The following is a 17,981-nucleotide window of genomic DNA, read 5'->3' on the forward strand; positions in this document are numbered from 1 at the left end:
AGTCACAGTGTGCCCCAGTCACAGTGTTCCCCAGATGCAGTGTCTTCCAGGCGCAGTGTCCCCCAGTCGCAGTGTCCCCCAGCCGCAGTGTCCCCCAGTCTTAACTTGCTATCAGATACGAAAGCTTAGGCGTGCCTATTTTTTTAATGGGTTGGACCGGTAAGCCAGCTGTAGGTCTCAGACAGATGACCAAAAGCTGCAGCTGCGGGTCATCATGTAACTAAGATCCGCATCAGGAAACACTTGTCCTGTTTCCTGACTAACCTTATCTAACCTCAGCACCGATATCCAGTACCCAAATGATGTGCAAGGTAATACAACTCCTCCAGAGTCAAAGTATTTACTCATTATTTTTTAGGCCTAGCTCCCTGCAGTGTGTATTGTGTTCTTAATAGTTTAGACTGTAACCAGTGTTCTGTATGCTCGAGTAAATGTTAAAATGGTATAAAGTACCAACAGGTTAGTAAGACACATGTACAACAGTTAGGTATCTATTACAACCCAGGGACAATAAGACCTGTTATCCTGGGTGTAAAGGGGAGCAAGGAGCAGAACAAACACAGCTGAATGACTTTGAAATATATTTTCCTTCACCAAGAGCAATGTGGATATTTACATATACATACACAATATACAGTTGGAAATGTATGTGTACAACAAGGTTAAGGCAAGACCAAGACACAGCCTGGAGACAGAATGGACAACCGTGCTCAACCAGCTCTAGTATGGAAATGACAGGGGGTAGACAGGTGGGTGGTGCCCACAACACGTCTACGATTGCCAGATCCACCTTCTCATTGGCTGAACCTGGATGCTGATCGAACGATAGGGCCCCATTGTTCGACCCTAGTACTGGTTCACTGGTTGGGGAGATAGCTTTTCAATGAGGGTGTGTATATACGCTGAATAAAGGTTACGTACTCTTTGCATGCCACAATCCCATTCTGAGAGGGCTCTGGAATAGGCTTCCACCTCCCATTGGTAACCGTGCCATCATTTAATGGGACTGCCTTTCCTCTCAACCATCCAACTCTTAGATAGAGCTCAGATACCTTCGGACAGAAGCAGGACAGCCCCTCACTAGAAAAAACCCACTACATATATAAAAGGGGGGAAAAAAGAGCTAGAAACCGGTTACCACAGGTCCCTAATACATCCTAACCTAATACATACAAAATTTAGACTCTGGATAATGAGTCTGCCAACTTATTTTCTTTACCAGGGATATGTTTTACCTTGATATTATGTGGTTGCAGCTTGAGCGACCACCTCATAATTCTTGTGTTGTGATTCTTCATATTTTGGAGATAAATTAGAGGGTTGTGGTCGGTGCAGACTGTGACCACCTGCGAAGTCTGGCCCACACATATATATCAAAGTGCTCCAAGGCCAGTACCAGCGCATGGGCTTCTTTTTCAATTGATGAGTAGGCTCTCTGGTGCGGCTGGAACTTGGCAGAGAAGAAGGCCACAAGCTGCAACCCCTCATCCCCGTTTTACAACAGTACTGCCCCATCCACAGACTCGCAAGCATCAACCTGTAATGAGAAAGGTTTGGAGAAGTCTGGAGACAAAAGAATGGATGCAGTACACAATAATCTTTTGGCTTTCGTAATAGCATTTTGACATTCTGGGGTCCAATTAAAGGGAACTTTGTGACTGATAAGAGAGGTAAGCGGGGCTACAATATCGGAATTTTTTTTACAGAATCTTCTCTTCTGTAAAATCCTATCATGCCGGTGGCCTGGTGGCTAAAGCTCCCGCTTCACACACGGAGGGCCCGGGTTCGATTCCCGACGGGTGAAAACATTTCGACACGTTTCGTTACACCTGTCGTCCTGTTCACCTAGCAGCAAATAGGCACATGGGTGTTTATCGACTGGTGTGGGTCGCATCCTGGGGGACAAGATTGAGGACCCCATTGGAAATAAGTCTTGATGATGCACTGACTTTCTTGGTTTATCCTGGGTGGCTAACCCTCCGGGGTTAAAAGTCCAAACGAAATCTTGTCTTATCTCTTATCTAGGAAACGTTGAAGAGATTTCCTATCATGAGGAACTCTATAAACTTTAATGGCAAGAACTTTAGCAAATTTAGGGGCAACTTTGCCACTACCTACTTTATGGCCCAGAAAATTAACAGTAGCCTTGCCGAAGGAAGACTTAGATAAATTAATAGTTAAGTGGGAAATCTGGAAGGTCTCAAAGAGAGCCTTAAGCCTAAACAGGTGCTGATCCCAAGTATCAGACACCACAACTATGTCATATAGGTAAGCTGCCGTTCCTTCAAGTCCTTTAATAGCCTGATGGATAAGTTTCTGGAATGAAGGGGGAGAATTTTTCATCCCAAAAAGGGTAACTGCATATTGATAACGACCTCCTGGAATTAAGAAGGCAGAGTAAGATCGTAGAAACGCAGGTAAACTTGTTACTTGAATTTTAGATAGCCCCACCATTAAAAGGCTAGGGTCCGTGAGAAGGACAGAGTTTGGAAGCTTGCCATTAATTTCAGAAATAGAGTGCAAAAAGTCAGAGTCATCCTCAGAGGCAGAGGACAGTCATTACTGGAACTTTATCTGGTGTATAAAAAGCTTTAATTTGATTAATGTGGTAAGTTTTAGTTTTTGAGGTTTTATCAAGGGAAGACACCACATAATTTACATCAGAAAATTTACTTACAATTTGCATAGGTCCCGTAAATCTAACTTTCAAGGTGTGGCCAGGTACAGGTTCCTGTACCAACACCTTGTCTCCTGGATGGAAGGAGCAGAATTGTGCATTTCTGTCATACCTCTGCTTTTTCTTGTTTTGAGCTGCCTTTAAGTTAGCCTTGGCTAACTAACGTGCCACCTGCAACCTTGAAGACGGGTTGTAGTGTTGACTTAACGTCTTCTCTCATCCATCCTTCTTTGAGCATCCGAAGAGGACCTCATACATTGTGCCCAAAGATCAGCTCAAACGGACTATACCTGGTAGACTCTTGCACAGTTTCCCTTATTGAAAACAGCAACAAATGTAGTGATTCATCCCAGTCTGTAGGAAAATGCATACAAAAAGTTCTCATCATGGTTTTTAACATCTGATGGAATCTTTCTAGGGCGCCTTGGGACTGAGGATGATAGGCAGTGGATAAGTTGTGGATTTTCCCTAAACTAGTTAATGCTTCCCTAAATGCTTTGGCAGTGAAGTTAGTACCTTGATCACTTTGAATAGATTTAGGAATGCCAAAACAAGAAATAAATTTGGTTAAAGCCTTGAGAATGGCTTTAGTATTAATACTGTGCATGGAAATTACTTCTGGATATCTAGTCACTCTATCCGTAATGGTAAATAAGTACTGATTTCCAGATTTAGACTTAAGTAGTGGACCTACACAATCTATAATTAATTCTGCAAAAGGTTCTCCATCAGCAGGTATAGGCTGGAGGGGTGCAGGTTTAATGGAATGTCCAGATTTCCCTACTTGCTGACATTCTCGGCAACACCGGATATGATTCTTCACATCCTGCCTTAATTTTGGCCAATAGAATTCTTTTGTGATTCTATATAATGTTTTAGCAATTCCTAAGTGACCTCCTAATGAAGTATTATGAGCTATATTCAATATCTGAGGTCTAATCTTTGTTGGAACCACTAACCTGTCAGACAATTGCCGGCCCTCTATCTCCTTACCTGTCTCAGTGCAGATCAAATAGTCGTTTTTAAGTTTATATTTGACCGGATGATCCAAAAAGGATTTACCCATGGCTGCCTGAAAAGCGAAATCCAAAGAAGGGTCCTTTCGTTGTTCCTCTCAGAAGGACAGTCCCTCGGGCATGGAAACAGAGATATCTGGCAATCATGCAACCCTGGAATAGGAAGGCTTGATCTGGGTCTGTTCACTTAATTTACGAGGCTCTGGCAAGTTTTCATCGTAAAACAAATTGGCTATTCCGAGATCAGAGTCGTCCAAAGATAGGTCAGCATTCTCGCCAGACAACCCTTGGGATGTTGCCCGAGTTATGGCCAACACCGGAGAAGAATTAATCATTATGGGTTCAGGACATACACTAGAAGTGGTAATGTTATTTCCCAGTAATAACATAGCATCTTTCATAGGAAATCCTTCGGATACACCTACAGTCAAATATCCAGTGTAATATCTATGCAAGGGGACAGAAAAGATCGCTCCTCTGAAGGCTTCAAGCAAAACAGAGGATTGTGATGAAGTGTGTTCAGAAAGGGGAAGTACTCCCTCTCTTATAAGTGAGCAATATGCTCCAATATCCCTAAAGGTTCTGACTTCAGTTTTCTTTGAGTCTTCCTGAAGTGAAATATGACTCTGGCAATAATAAGGGGCCATCCCTTTCTCTACTTCTTTCAGGGTCATGTTACTAGGGACATCATAGATTTTCCCTAATGGTTGGAGATTATTTGGGCAGTTTGGGCGGATATGACCTAATGGTTGCACAAATAGCAGACGACAGGCTTGACTTTAGCTCCCTGCTCATGTAACTGGTGTCGCTCTGGCTGGTGTCACTCTGAATACTGTTGTCGAGTTATACCATGTTGAGTGGTTTGTCACTCACCAGGTTGACCATAATTTGAGTAGCGTGGCTCACCAGGTGACTTAGTTGGCTGACGTAGACGTTCTCCTTCCGGCTGGCACTTCATCCTCATGGGACCGCTCGGACAAGGAGCGGTTGGTTTCGAAGGTATCAGCGAACCTGGCTGCCTCCAGTGTAGTGGTTAAGACACGATCCTGCAGGAAGACTCTAACCTCTGGTCCCACAGACTCCAGTAGGTTATCTACTAAGATGAGCTGCACTAGCTCATTGAAGGCCGGGCGCCTTGCTTTATACCAGCTGGTTAAAGCTTTGGTCTGCTGTCTAACAAAATCCACCAGGGATTGACCAGGCTGTCGTCTGCCTAACTTAAATGCCTTCATATACTTAGCAGGAATGCACTGATATGCTCCAAGGACTGTGGTCTTCACCACTTGGTAATTACAAAACTCAGTGTCATTTAACACTGATGTAAATTCCCGTGCCTTACCAAGAAAAGTTGTATACACCAAAGACGCCCAATGCTGTTCCGGCCACTTCAAGGCTCGAGCCTGATTTTCGAAAGTTTCGAAAAATTAAATAACAAAAAAAAGGCACAATACAGTGACTGGAAAGATACACAAATAACCTGCACATAAAAGAGAGAAGCTTACGACGACGTTTCGGTCCGACTTTGACCATTTACAAAGTCACACTGTGTGACTTTGTAAATGGTCCAAGTCGGACCGAAACGTCGTCGTAAGCTTCTCTCTTTTACGTGCGGGTTATTTGTGTTTCGAAAAAATTTTCAGGTTCTGCCTCATTGAAGCGGTGAACAAGCTGTACTGATTTTTTGTAAACTAAAGTCATTAACAACTTCTGAAAACTGTCTGCTTTCTTTTTCTCTATCAAATTCTTCCCTGGCATATAATCTCAGTTCCGTAGTCTGCTCAAGATTGATTTTCGCCAACTCCAGTGCCAACGCAGCACATTCACCTTCAGACAACACTGTTGCACGAGACTGACGATTTTGCTCATTTGATGTATCATTTTCCTCCTGCGAGAACATTGGGTTTTTATTTCTGGCTCCCGTAGAGGGAGGAGTTTGATGTGCCATCTCCTCTTCTCGAAGTTTGATACTTATAAGAGTATGAAGCTGCACAGCTGTGAGAGTGCGTTTGTAATCAATGCCAATGGAACGAACAATTTGCCAACAACCCTGTAGAGAAAATTTACACAAGTTTAATAAAGTGTATTCATACACTAGACGTCTGACTCGTCTAGGCGGCATACCCCAACGTAACATGCTATTTGCAATACACGCTCAGCTATGCACAGTACGACTGCAGAATACGCACATACAATAGCAAGGATGAAACGCAATAGCAAAGCCGACTGCAAAATATTCACACAACAGCAAGATTGACCATAGCGAAGCGAGCACACTGAACAAGCCAATAGCAAGCTGTCAACAGTCATACAATAGCAGGCTGACCATAAAACGCAAGGCTGATGCACAAAGTTTCGTAAAGCGTTGGCAAAGCTAACGCAATGCCAGACAGGAGGCTATACAATGTTCCCACTTCAGTTTCACCCTAGGCTCAACTCCTGCTCTAAGTCCAGCTCCAGCTCCCGGACAGGCTACCCATGTTACAATCCAGGGACAATAAAGCCTGGTATCCTGGGTGTAAAGGGGAGCAAGGAGCAGAACAAACGCAGCTGAATGACTTTGAAAAATATTTTCCTCACCAAGAGCAATAGTGGTTATTTACACATATGTACACTATATACAGTTGGAAATGTATGTGTACAACACGGATGAGGCAAGACCAAGACACAGCCTGGAGGCAGAATGGACAACCGTGCTCAACCAGCTCTAGTACGGAATTGACAAGGGTAGACAGGTGGATGGTGCCCACAACACCTCTATGAATGCCAGACCTACCTTCTCATTGGCTGAACCTGGGTACTGATCGAATGATGGGGCCCCATTGTTCGACCCTAGTACTGGTTCACTGGTTGGGGAGATAGCTTTTCAATGAGGGTGTGTATATGCGCCGAATAAAGGTTACGTACTCTTTGCATGCCACAGTATCTTTATTACCAAACATTTTTCTTACATCTTAGACTTCTTCAGTCGAGTATAGAAAAGTCGGTAGAACCTGAATACATCGTCTTCACATCTCTACTGCTTCTACCAATTTTTCTCTACTTGACTGAAGAAGCCTACTGTGTAGGAGTAACACTTGGTAATAAAGATACCTAATTGTTGTACATGTGTCTTACTTAACGTTCTGTATGCATATTTTAGGAAAACAACCTCCTTGGTACACACAGCCTCCATGGAACACACAACCACCATGGTACACACAGCCTCCATGGAACACACAACCACCGTGGTACACACAGCCTCCATGGAACACACAACCACCATGGTACACACAGCCTCCATGGAACACACAACCACCATGGTACACACAGCCTCCATGGAACACACAACCACCATGGTACACACAGCCTCCATGGAACACACAACCACCGTGGTACACACAGCCTCCATGGAACACACAACCACCATGGTACACACAGCCTCCATGGAACACACAACCACCATGGTACACACAGCCTCCATGGAACACACAACCACCATGGTACACACAGCCTCCATGGAACACACAACCACCGTGGTACACACAGCCTCCATGGAACACACAACCACCATGGTACACACAGCCTCCATGGAACACACAACCACCATGGTACACACAGCCTCCATGGAACACACAACCACCGTGGTACACACAGCCTCCATGGAACACACAATCACCATGATACACACAGCCTCCATGGAACACACAACCACCGTGGTACACACAGCCTCCATGGAACACACAACCACCATGGTACACACAGCCTCCATGGAACACACAACCACCATGGTACACACAGCCTCCATGGAACACACAACCACCATGGTACACACAGCCTCCATGGAACACACAACCACCATGGTACACACAGCCTCCATGGAACACACAACCACCATGGTACACACAGCCTCCATGGAACACACAACCACCATGGTACACACAGCCTCCATAAAACACACAACCACCGTGGTACACACAGCCTCCATGGAACACACAATCACCATGATACACACAGCCTCCATGGAACACACAACCACCATGGTACACACATTTAAAGTGTTAGGGCTCAGTGAACAAGTCGGGAAGTGAGATACAAGCTGCCTAACCCAGAAAAGGGAGGCGAGAGCTTCAATTTATAAAAAATAATTTTGAAAGTGAAATCAGTGACATTGACTTACCTAATTTTGATACAAATGACCCATTACCATATATTGATGATTATAATTGTTTTATGAAAACAGACCCTCACTTTATTCATGTCAATGCAAGATCACTTTTCCAAAATTGGCAGAGATTAGGATTTTAGCTGACAGAACTTGGGCGGCAGTTATATCCATCTCTGAATCCTGGTTGGATGATACGCTGACTGACAACGAGGTCAAAATAGAAGGTTACAATATAAAACGCTAAGATGGGAACAGAAAGGGTGGTGGAGTATGTACCTACATAAGAACTGACTTAGTTTACAACCCAAGACCTGATGTAAATAACAATAAACTGGAGATTCTGTGGTTTGAAATGTTGCTTCCCACGACTAAACCCATCTTAGTAGGAACTAGTTACCGCTCTCACACCCATGACCAGTTCTTAGAAGACTTTTCCAGAGTCTTGTCCGGACTTGAAATCAGTGCGAGACAATAATACAGGGAGGCTTCAATATCTGTTATCAGCAGCAAAATAACGGGCTATGCAAAAGGTATAGGCAAATTCTAGGTTTAAATAGTCACACTCCACTAATTCAGTTTTTAAGCCCAAAATACTTTACTCAGATTGGAATATATATATATATATATATACATACATATATATATATATATATATATATATATATATATATATATATATATATATATATATATATATATATATATATATATATATATATATATATATATATATATTTGTGTGCAATTTACGTAGACACAGATACATAAACATTGTATTACACACCACAAAGACGACAAAACCGTGGTTTATACATGAGCAACACACCGCTCTAACAAAACTATAACACATACATTTTTTTTCTTTTAAGCACATATACAGAGAATAACAAAACCCAAAATAACCAAAAGAAAAAAAAAAATTAAAAATTAAAAAAAAAAATTAAATGCACACCATATGACGACCAGAAGAAAATATCCCCAACATTACTTTTTTTTTTTTACATAACTTTTTAAGAAACATAAAAGGCATCAAAACTTTCTCACTTGTAAACCACAATGACGTACACTATTCACTGTCTTTAAGGTTATCCACAACCATACATATGCTACTAAAACCAATATATCACAAACGATACATTGATAATAAACATGAAGAACAGAAAACTAACGGAAAAACAACAAAAACTGACGTGCAGTGCAAATATGAACTCACATGACAGTCAATACAAATAAAAAAAACACCTTACTGGCTTCATTAGACTTAAGTAACTGACCAAGAAATCTAACAGAAAACAAAAACCCCAGAGGCATTCAGAAAACCCCCCCATTTCCCAGACCACTGAACCTAACCATCCACCAAGCACCCTTCACACACTCCACCAAAAACAGCTCCAAGGAAACCCAGCATAACTGCAGTTCCCCTGCAAAAACCTAAGCCCATCCCTCCCTACACGCATCCTTCATTCCACACCCCACAATCACACACACCCCAGCCCCACATCCAGACACATGTATATGCCCTATCCAAACAAACCCTACATACTACTAAAAACCAATCCCACAAGATGAAACCCATAACCGGGGAGCCCAGCCCTCACTGGGTCTACCCCACTCCCAACCGAAGTAGACTGTTCACCGTTAGGCTGCGATATCCCTCAGGAAAGCTGGTCATCCACTTCCCCTTATATATAAGCCTATTCCTACAAACTGTCCTATAGACACATGCTGCAAGTGCCTTTACCCTAAAAACACCCCCAACCTCCCTCATACCCCAAGAAACATACAAAAAATCCACCACCATGTACATGACAGCCCTCCTGACATCCTTAGGAACCCCGCCCACAATAAAAGTCAAAGCCCGAAGGGTCGAAATGTTTCCCCCCCCCCACCATACTGAAAACCCTCCCTAACCACATCTGTACAACTTCCAAGGAATCACAAAAATAAACCACATGAAATGCCATTTCCTCTTTCCCACAGCTCAGGCAATTTGCTCCTCTCACAAAACCCATCCTACTCAACACCGACTTCGACGCTAAAATTCCCATAACAAACCTGTATACCAGTTCCCAAACCCTCGGCTTCAACTTAAGCTTACAAAAATCCTCCCAAATACTCTTCCAATCATACATGGGAAAAGAGCATATGCTCTGTAAAATCTTCCTACCCTTTCTAGGTGCCCCACCATTACCTTCCTAAGTTTCCCAAACCGTTAACAGAAAATGCAACATATCCTCACTCACCAACAACTCCTTCCCTCCCCACCATTTTCGTACATCAACCATTACCTCCCCCACCCTTGCACCCCTCTTCTCACCTGCCCTGATGAAGCGCTGTTTCACATAGACAGCCTTCGCTCGAGGCCTTAAAGATAAAAGGCCCAGTCTACATTGCCGTACATTAGACATCACTACCTCTCTCCTTAACCACGACCTCCCAAAACCCTATACGTATCTTAAAATCCTCCGCTGTAGTTCCTCAATATCTTCTGTCCTTAGGGGATACACCTCCGCCACACCCCACACCTCGCTATAAACAAGGGAGTTCACGACCACCACCCTCTGCAGCACTGTAACATCTCTGGCCCTTAAACCCCTGAGCCTACTCAAAGCCCTGCTAACAACTATCTCCGAATTCACTCTTCATGTCTCCTGCACATCTGCCAAGTATACAACCCCACAGATCCTAAGTCTATCAACAAACCCCCCCACACACCCAAGTACCTACCTCCCAGCAACTTCGATTTCACATTGTTAACAGGCATTCCCGTCGCCGCCCCAAAAAGCTCAAGCACCCGTCCCACGTTATGCAAACCCTCCTCCCCTTCAATCAAAACCGTAGTGTTATCCACATAGCCCACTATGCTCATGCCATAGTCCCTCCCCTCATCCTTATTCCCAATTCCACCATCCACAAGCCCATAAAAGGGATTCTGCAAACATGCACAGCAGACATCCTTGTCTCAAACCCCTCTCCATCCATACTGGCAAACCCAACCTGCCGTTCAGCTGAACATCTCCCATCTCTACACAGTCATACGCATTTTCCTAATCAAGTCCCAAGATACCCCCACCTTGACAGTCCTCAAAAAAATTCCTGATTCATCCATGTCCCTCTTGCATACTTTGTCCAGGTATGCCAAACTGTCCCCGATGTATAACCAACCCAATTACCTTCTTCATCCTATTACTTAAGACTTACGCAAAAAATTTTGTAATCCGAACACATAAGAGAAATTGCCAGATATGCACTCAGAGCCCTCCCCCCTCCTTTTTTGGCACCAACACAACTACTCCCATACTTTGCGAGATACCTAACACCCCTTCAGTCTTCATACAGTTTAACACCGCCGTTAGACAATGCTTGAGACAATCCTAAAGCACCATATAAAAATCGTTAGATATTCCATCAATCCCAGGTGCCTTTCCTCTACTCATCCTTAGCACAGCCTCCTCCACCTCCTCCTCTCTAATCCTCCCCCCTAGCTCTGCATGCTCCATCTTATTTAAAACATTGCGAATCTCCCCACACAACACCAGTGTACGACTCCGACCCTCCCGGTAAGTCTTGTAAGACTTCCACGAACAACCCGTCCTGTGTCGTCTCAGACAGGTTTTGGCAAAGACATATTATTTGTTGGAGCAGACTGATTAACTGCCTGGTTTACACATTTTAATTTATTCAAAGCCTGACTTTTACAAGAAAGAATCTTTTCCTCTAATTCATAATACTGATTAATCATAAGATCTACTTCAGTCTCATCTACACAGTTTACTAACAAATCTCCTTCATATTTGTTGTAATATAATTTGTGTGAATCATATCTATTACCTAAAGCATCTAAATACAATTTTAAATCATCAGTATTCACAGTTTCTTGATTCATTAATTCCAAACATTTATTATATGCCTTTGTCATAACCCTTTCTAGCTTGCAGTGATGCTTTCTTTGCTCTGTATTCCATATGTTTGTCTTCTACATTAATTTCCTCAATTTCAGCCATGATGCAATGTATTAAATTCAACCCAATCAATAACACTGATTACAACTTACAACACTTATACAACTTACCTTTGAATAAATCCCAGCTACTTGAGCTCAGCAATTACATGTAAAAAATTATAATATAAATTTTAAATGTACATTAATACAAACCTTTAGCCAGACTTGGGTCATCAAAATTATTATACAAATTAATAAAAATCCTTGCCAGAATTTGGCATAGCAAGATTAATATTATACACATTAATATAATTAGCAACACTTGGCTTATCAATTACACATACACTGATATAAATCTTGGCCAGAATTGTCTTATCAAATTAATATTGTACAAATACATTAATATAAATCCTATCCACTTTGGCTTTGTAAAATTAATATACACATTAATATAAATTTTAGCCACCCTTGAGCTTAGCTTATCAAAATTAATATTGTAATAATTATAATCCACTACACATTAAGTAAATTTGTGAACTTAACATCCACCTCCTTCTGTCATTTCACATATAATTATTAAGTAATTAACTAATTAATGACTTCACTAATTACCTCCGGTTCAAGAAGGACCAACGGGCAAATTAAATGTGGAAAATTGCATTTATCTGAATGTATCATTATGTACATAACAGTTAATGAACAAAGATAATTATTATTTATCAGTTAGACAAGTAGGAATTTGGGACACCTAGGTCGCAAAAAATGTCCCCCTTCGATACCTACCACTGTCATATCCACAAGTTGCTCTGGACCTATTAATTAAATGAAATGTACATCACCAGGAATGCTGGTAAATATATAAATTTGTGGACTGTATATTAAAATTAAAAAAGGATTATAGTATATATACACATTTATATAACAAAAGGAGAATATATCTTAATCATAACATTCACCAATTTGACTGGAGATTAAGTTGTATCATACTCAGAAAACCTCACTGTCTATACATGAAAATAACAACTGGCCAGAGTTATAACATAACAGACTTATCTGAGGTTCCTGGAGCTGTCTTGTCCAGTCGCCTGAGATCTCAAGTTATGCAGGACTGCACATCCAACAATTTTGCCTCCTATTTGAGAAGTGTCAGCCCAATTTTAACCTCTAGAGCACGAAAAATTCTTCCCATTACACTAACGTTTACTTGGCTCATTCAAACCAAAATGGCGACTGTCCATCTTTTAAAAATACACTTTTATTAAATACAATATAGGGCATCTATTTACCTATAAATTACCGTATTTCCGGAAAATATACAGTATTTTCCACAACTTTATTCAAAAAGAACTAAGCAGGTTAAACCCAACTAAGAGCACCGGCCCTGATAAGATCCCGTCTAAGTTCCTAAAAGATGGTGCTTCTGAACTGAAAATCCCTATTGCTCACATAATAAATTTGTCCATCGCCACTAATACCGTACCGAAGGGGCTCAAGGAGGCCAGAGGTACTCCTCTCTTCAAGAAAAATAGTAGGTCTGATGTAAGTAATATACTCATTGTAATATCCAAAATTCTAGAGAGGGCGGTGTATTGTCAAGTAGTTAAGTACCCTAATGACAATAACATTCTCCATAGCTATCAATCAGGCTTTAGATCTTGCTCAACCGACACCTCCCTAATTAATCTGATGGATTACTTGAGAACTGAAATGTCAATGGGGAACTTCATAGGTATGGTAACCTTAGACCTGCAAAAGGCTTTCGATACTGTCAACCACAAAATATTATGTAAGAAACTTCAAGCTATCGGTATAGGTTCTGTAGACTGGTTTAAGTCCTATCTTAGCAACAGGAGACAAATTATCAAAATCAACAAAACGGAACCAGAACCCCTGCCGATAGCATGTGGAGTTCCCCCAGGTAGTATTCTAGGTCCCTTATTATTCCTTTGCTATGTTAACGACATGCCTATCAGTGTCATGTGCAAGCTTGTACTGTATGCAGATGACAGTGCACTGTTAGTGTCAGGTAAAGACCCAGATATTTACATTGGAACTGGAGTCCTGCAGCAAATGGTTAGTAGACAACAAACTATCATTACACCTCGGGAAAACTGAAGCCATTCTCTTCGGCACGAAATATAAACTGAGAAGGGTAAATAATTTTAATGTCCAGTGTAATGGGGAACCCATCACTTCAGTTTCCTCAGTAAAATATCTGGGAATCCCCTTTGACCCATGCATGTCAGGAGAATTGATAGGGAACAGTGTAGTAAAGAAAGCGAATGCCAGACTGAAATTCCTCTATAGACAAGCACAGTGTCTACCTACTGAGGCTCGCAGGACCCTATGTCTAGCCCTTATACAATGTCATATGGACTACGCTTGCTCTTCATGGTACTCTCCCTTGAAAAAAAAACAAAAAAACTGAAAGATAGACTGCAAATCATCCAGAACAAAATGGTAAGATTCATCCAGGACCTGGGTCCGAGAGAGCATGTAGGCAAGGATGAATTACAACAATTGGATATGCTGAATGCTGAAGACAGAGGAAAACAAATGAAGCTAATTCAAGTTTATAAAATTGCTCACAGACAGTGTCCAGAATATCTTGGTGTCAATTTTGTCAAGGTATCATTAAAACAATAGGTAGCGGCGACATAACCCAGGTGACAAATTTTCGGAGGATTGGGTGGTTTGCGAGTGGAAGGAAACAGCCTGTCAAAGTAATTTTGAAGACTCGGCTATAAGTTTCACTAGCAATACAGGTTGTATAACGAAGACTCGGCTATAAGGGGAAATGGCATGGTGATACCGACAAGATGTGGAAAAAGACACTCATGTACAGTTCAGGACATTTATTAAAGGAAACGTCCTAATACAGATAAAACTAAGAAAACGAGTGTATATAGTGGCAGGAGTCAGGTGAAGTGTCGTGTGGGTAGAGGTGGTAGTGGTGGTGGTGGTAGTGGTGGTGGTGGTAGTGGTGGTGGTGGTGGTGGTAGTAGTAGTGGTGGTGGTGGTGGTTGTGGTGGTGGTGGTGGTTGTGGTGGTGGTGGTAGTGGTGGTGGTGGTAGTAGTGGTGGTAGTAGTAGTGGTGGTGGTGGTGGTGGTGGTGGTGGTGGTGGTGGTGGTGGTGGTGGTGGTAGTGGTGGTGGTGGTAGTAGTGGTGGTAGTAGTAGTGGTGGTGGTGGTGGTAGTGGTGGTGGTGGTGGTGGTGGTGGTGGTAGTGGTGGTGGTGGTAGTAGTAGCAGTAGTGGAACTAAGGAGGTGAGATGGATGGTTACAGAAGGACCTGTTGACATCATGTAACAGCAGTTTTCAGAATGGGTAATATTCTGTTGATTACCAATTACTATAACTACCTGATTTTTGCTTTATATTGTTACTGACAACAATTAAATTGCTAATCAACAGAATATTACCCATTCTGGAAACTGCTGTTACATGATGTCAACAGGTCCTTCTGTAACCATCCATCTCACCTCCTTAGTTCCACTACTGCTACTACCACCACCACCACCACTACCCACACGACACTTCACCTGACTCCTTCCGCTATATACACTCGTTTTCTTAGTTTTATATGTATTTGGATCGAAGAAGCCACTCGTGGCGAAACGTTTCCTTTAATAAATGTCCAGAACTGTACGTGTCTTTTTCCACACTAGGCTATTAGTTTCATTAGCAGTATAGGTTGTATAGAGATGCCCATGACAAGAGATGTGTGGGTAGAAACAAGGAGGGGGGTCACACCCTTGAAAATTTTTATCTCAAAATGTTTAAACATCCATCTATTTTGAGAGGTGGGTTAGCCAGTCATACAGGAAATGTTAATCCATTTCATGGTTGTAGATGAATGGTCCAAAGAACCGACTCGTTGATAAATTGCAGTGTCTGACAGGATTGTAGATGAATGGTTCAGATTGTAGATGAACCATTCGTCTACAATCCTGCCAGACACTGCAACTTCTTGGGATCTTAATACTTGGGAATTCTTCGCTTGCCTAACCCTTAGGCACGACCTACTTCCACATTGAACAAATGTGACACCACCTACGACTGCTGCACCTCTCCTGCCTACGGTTTATAAGCTCCTCCACACTCATGCCGTATTCTATTCAAGATTGATGGACTGACCACATCGACTCAAGGTTGAGGGACTGATTACCTCATTCTCCTCCTGTTCTTCAAGATTCTCCTTTGTATGGACTGATGAAGCCACTGTGTGGCGAAACGTTTCCTCAATAAAGATACCCAAGAGTTGCACATGTGAACAGTTGCACAAGTGTCTAATTTATCAACATTTCATGGTTAATGACATGGTCTTAAATTTTGAATGTATCCATATTTTTGCACCGGTTAGATGGGGTGAACTTTTAGTTAACGAGACAGTAACCTAATAATGACCAGTGTCTACAGAGGTAATAATTAATAAATACAAGAATTTCCTTGAGATTGTATTAACATATTGTATTGTTCTGAGCAGGTAAGTAAAATTTTTTAAATACGGTACACGAAATAACAGTAATTTATTTTTAAAGATGTAACTATACAAAGTTGGGTCTGACAGAGACCTATTGTGACACCTCTGTAATCCTGTTGTTGTACTGCGCTACAGCTGACAGGATGAGCACGGGGTGCACAGTGTGCCAGCCGCTTGGCGACATAAAGTAAGGTGTCAGTCAGCTAGTATGTACTTCCTATATCCACTCAACAGTATTCTGAAGATCAACCTTGAGTGTCGAACTTGGTCAACAGGTGTGAAGGAAGCTTGGCGAGAAGGTGGTGGTGGTGGTGAAGTGGGTTGTTCTGCCCACTGTGCCGCCCACAATAACAGCACCACCACCAGCAGCATCACCACCAGTGGGTGACGGGCGGCGAGTGTGGGTGTGGGTGTCTGTGTCTCTGTGTACTACCTGTGTCCTCACCATGTACGGGGGGGTAAGTTAACACTCTTCTCTCCCCCACCACTGCTTTTCCCCGCCTAGAACTCTAGACCCACCCGGCGGGGCTTAGAGAACTAGTTCTTCTAGATGTTCTTCAATACTGTTAAGGCCTACACAACGGTCTATACTAGACGGACTTGCTGGTTAGTAGCACCTGTTGACGAAATGTTGCACACAAGTTGCTAGAGACGACCTGTGTTGTCTTCTGTAGTTGTATACTCTCTCTCTCTCTCTCTCTCTCTCTCTCTCTCTCTCTCTCTCTCTCTCTCTCTCTCTCAAGGTTGTACTCATTCTCTCTACATCAGCTGTATAATAAATGCTTCAGTTACATTTTTGTAAATACTTTTCAATAGACATCTAGCAATATTTTGTAGCTAGTCCTAGCCAAGTTTCACAGTCGCCTTCACTAAAACCACTGTTGCATTTTTATCACAAAATATGCATTATTACAATAATTAAAATTATTTCTGTTTTTATTGTATTATTATTATTATTATTATTATTATTATTATTATTATTATTATTATTATTATTATTATTATTATAATGTTCATCTCGGGGTGCTGGTATACTGGGGAGCACTTTGTATATATTCTCACTAGTATATCCGTGGTTTATAAAAACAAACCACGGAATGGGTTGTGTTTGAACCCCATCCGTTCCGTGGTTTGTTTCCAGTCCTGTTATTACGATTTCATGAGTCGAGAGGTTTATGTCTCTCAGTGTATATCCACTGAGAGTTTATGTTAATCCACATTGTAGGGAATAAAGTAGTAGTGAGTGTTTGTAAGAAACTGGTTTTACAGATCCCCCTAAACTATTGGAGAATAGAGAGTAATTGCCCTAGACTATATGCAGATCAGGTACTTAAATAAATAACAAAAAGGCACAATACCGTGACTGGAACAATACACAAATAATCCGCACATAAAAGAGAGAAGCTTACGACGACGTTTCGGTCCGACTTGTGTGACTTTGTCAATGGTCCAAGTCTGACCGAAACGTCGTCGTAAGCTTCTCTCTTTTATGTGCGGGTTATTTGTGTACACGTACTTAATTTTTTTTTTTTATATTTTATTTAAAAGAACAGTATACATATGAAATACATACAATGAGAACATACATCAACGATTAACAGTCAGGTTTATAAAGGATAAACACAATCAAAACTTCAACATCAAAAGAGTATTAGACCAAAACCCTGGACTAACTTAACCACTCACCGCCTATATACAACTCAAAAACCCCAAAATTA

General features: G+C 41.7%; 1 protein-coding gene across 1 annotated transcript in view; it reads left to right on the forward strand.

Moving 5' to 3' along the window:
* LOC138852525 (vesicle-fusing ATPase 1-like) overlaps window positions 1-17,981 on the forward strand; it is a 541,754-nt gene that overhangs the window by 139,802 nt on the left and 383,971 nt on the right. Inside the window, exon 2 of the mRNA XM_070083830.1 lies at window positions 16,539-16,721. Coding sequence (XP_069939931.1) covers window positions 16,710-16,721 — 12 coding nt within the window. The 5' untranslated portion in view covers window positions 16,539-16,709. The remainder of the gene's footprint in view (window positions 1-16,538; window positions 16,722-17,981) is intronic.

The sequence above is a fragment of the Cherax quadricarinatus genome, chromosome 10 (genome assembly GCF_038502225.1).
Source record: "Cherax quadricarinatus isolate ZL_2023a chromosome 10, ASM3850222v1, whole genome shotgun sequence".
NCBI classification, from domain to species: domain Eukaryota; kingdom Metazoa; phylum Arthropoda; class Malacostraca; order Decapoda; family Parastacidae; genus Cherax; species Cherax quadricarinatus.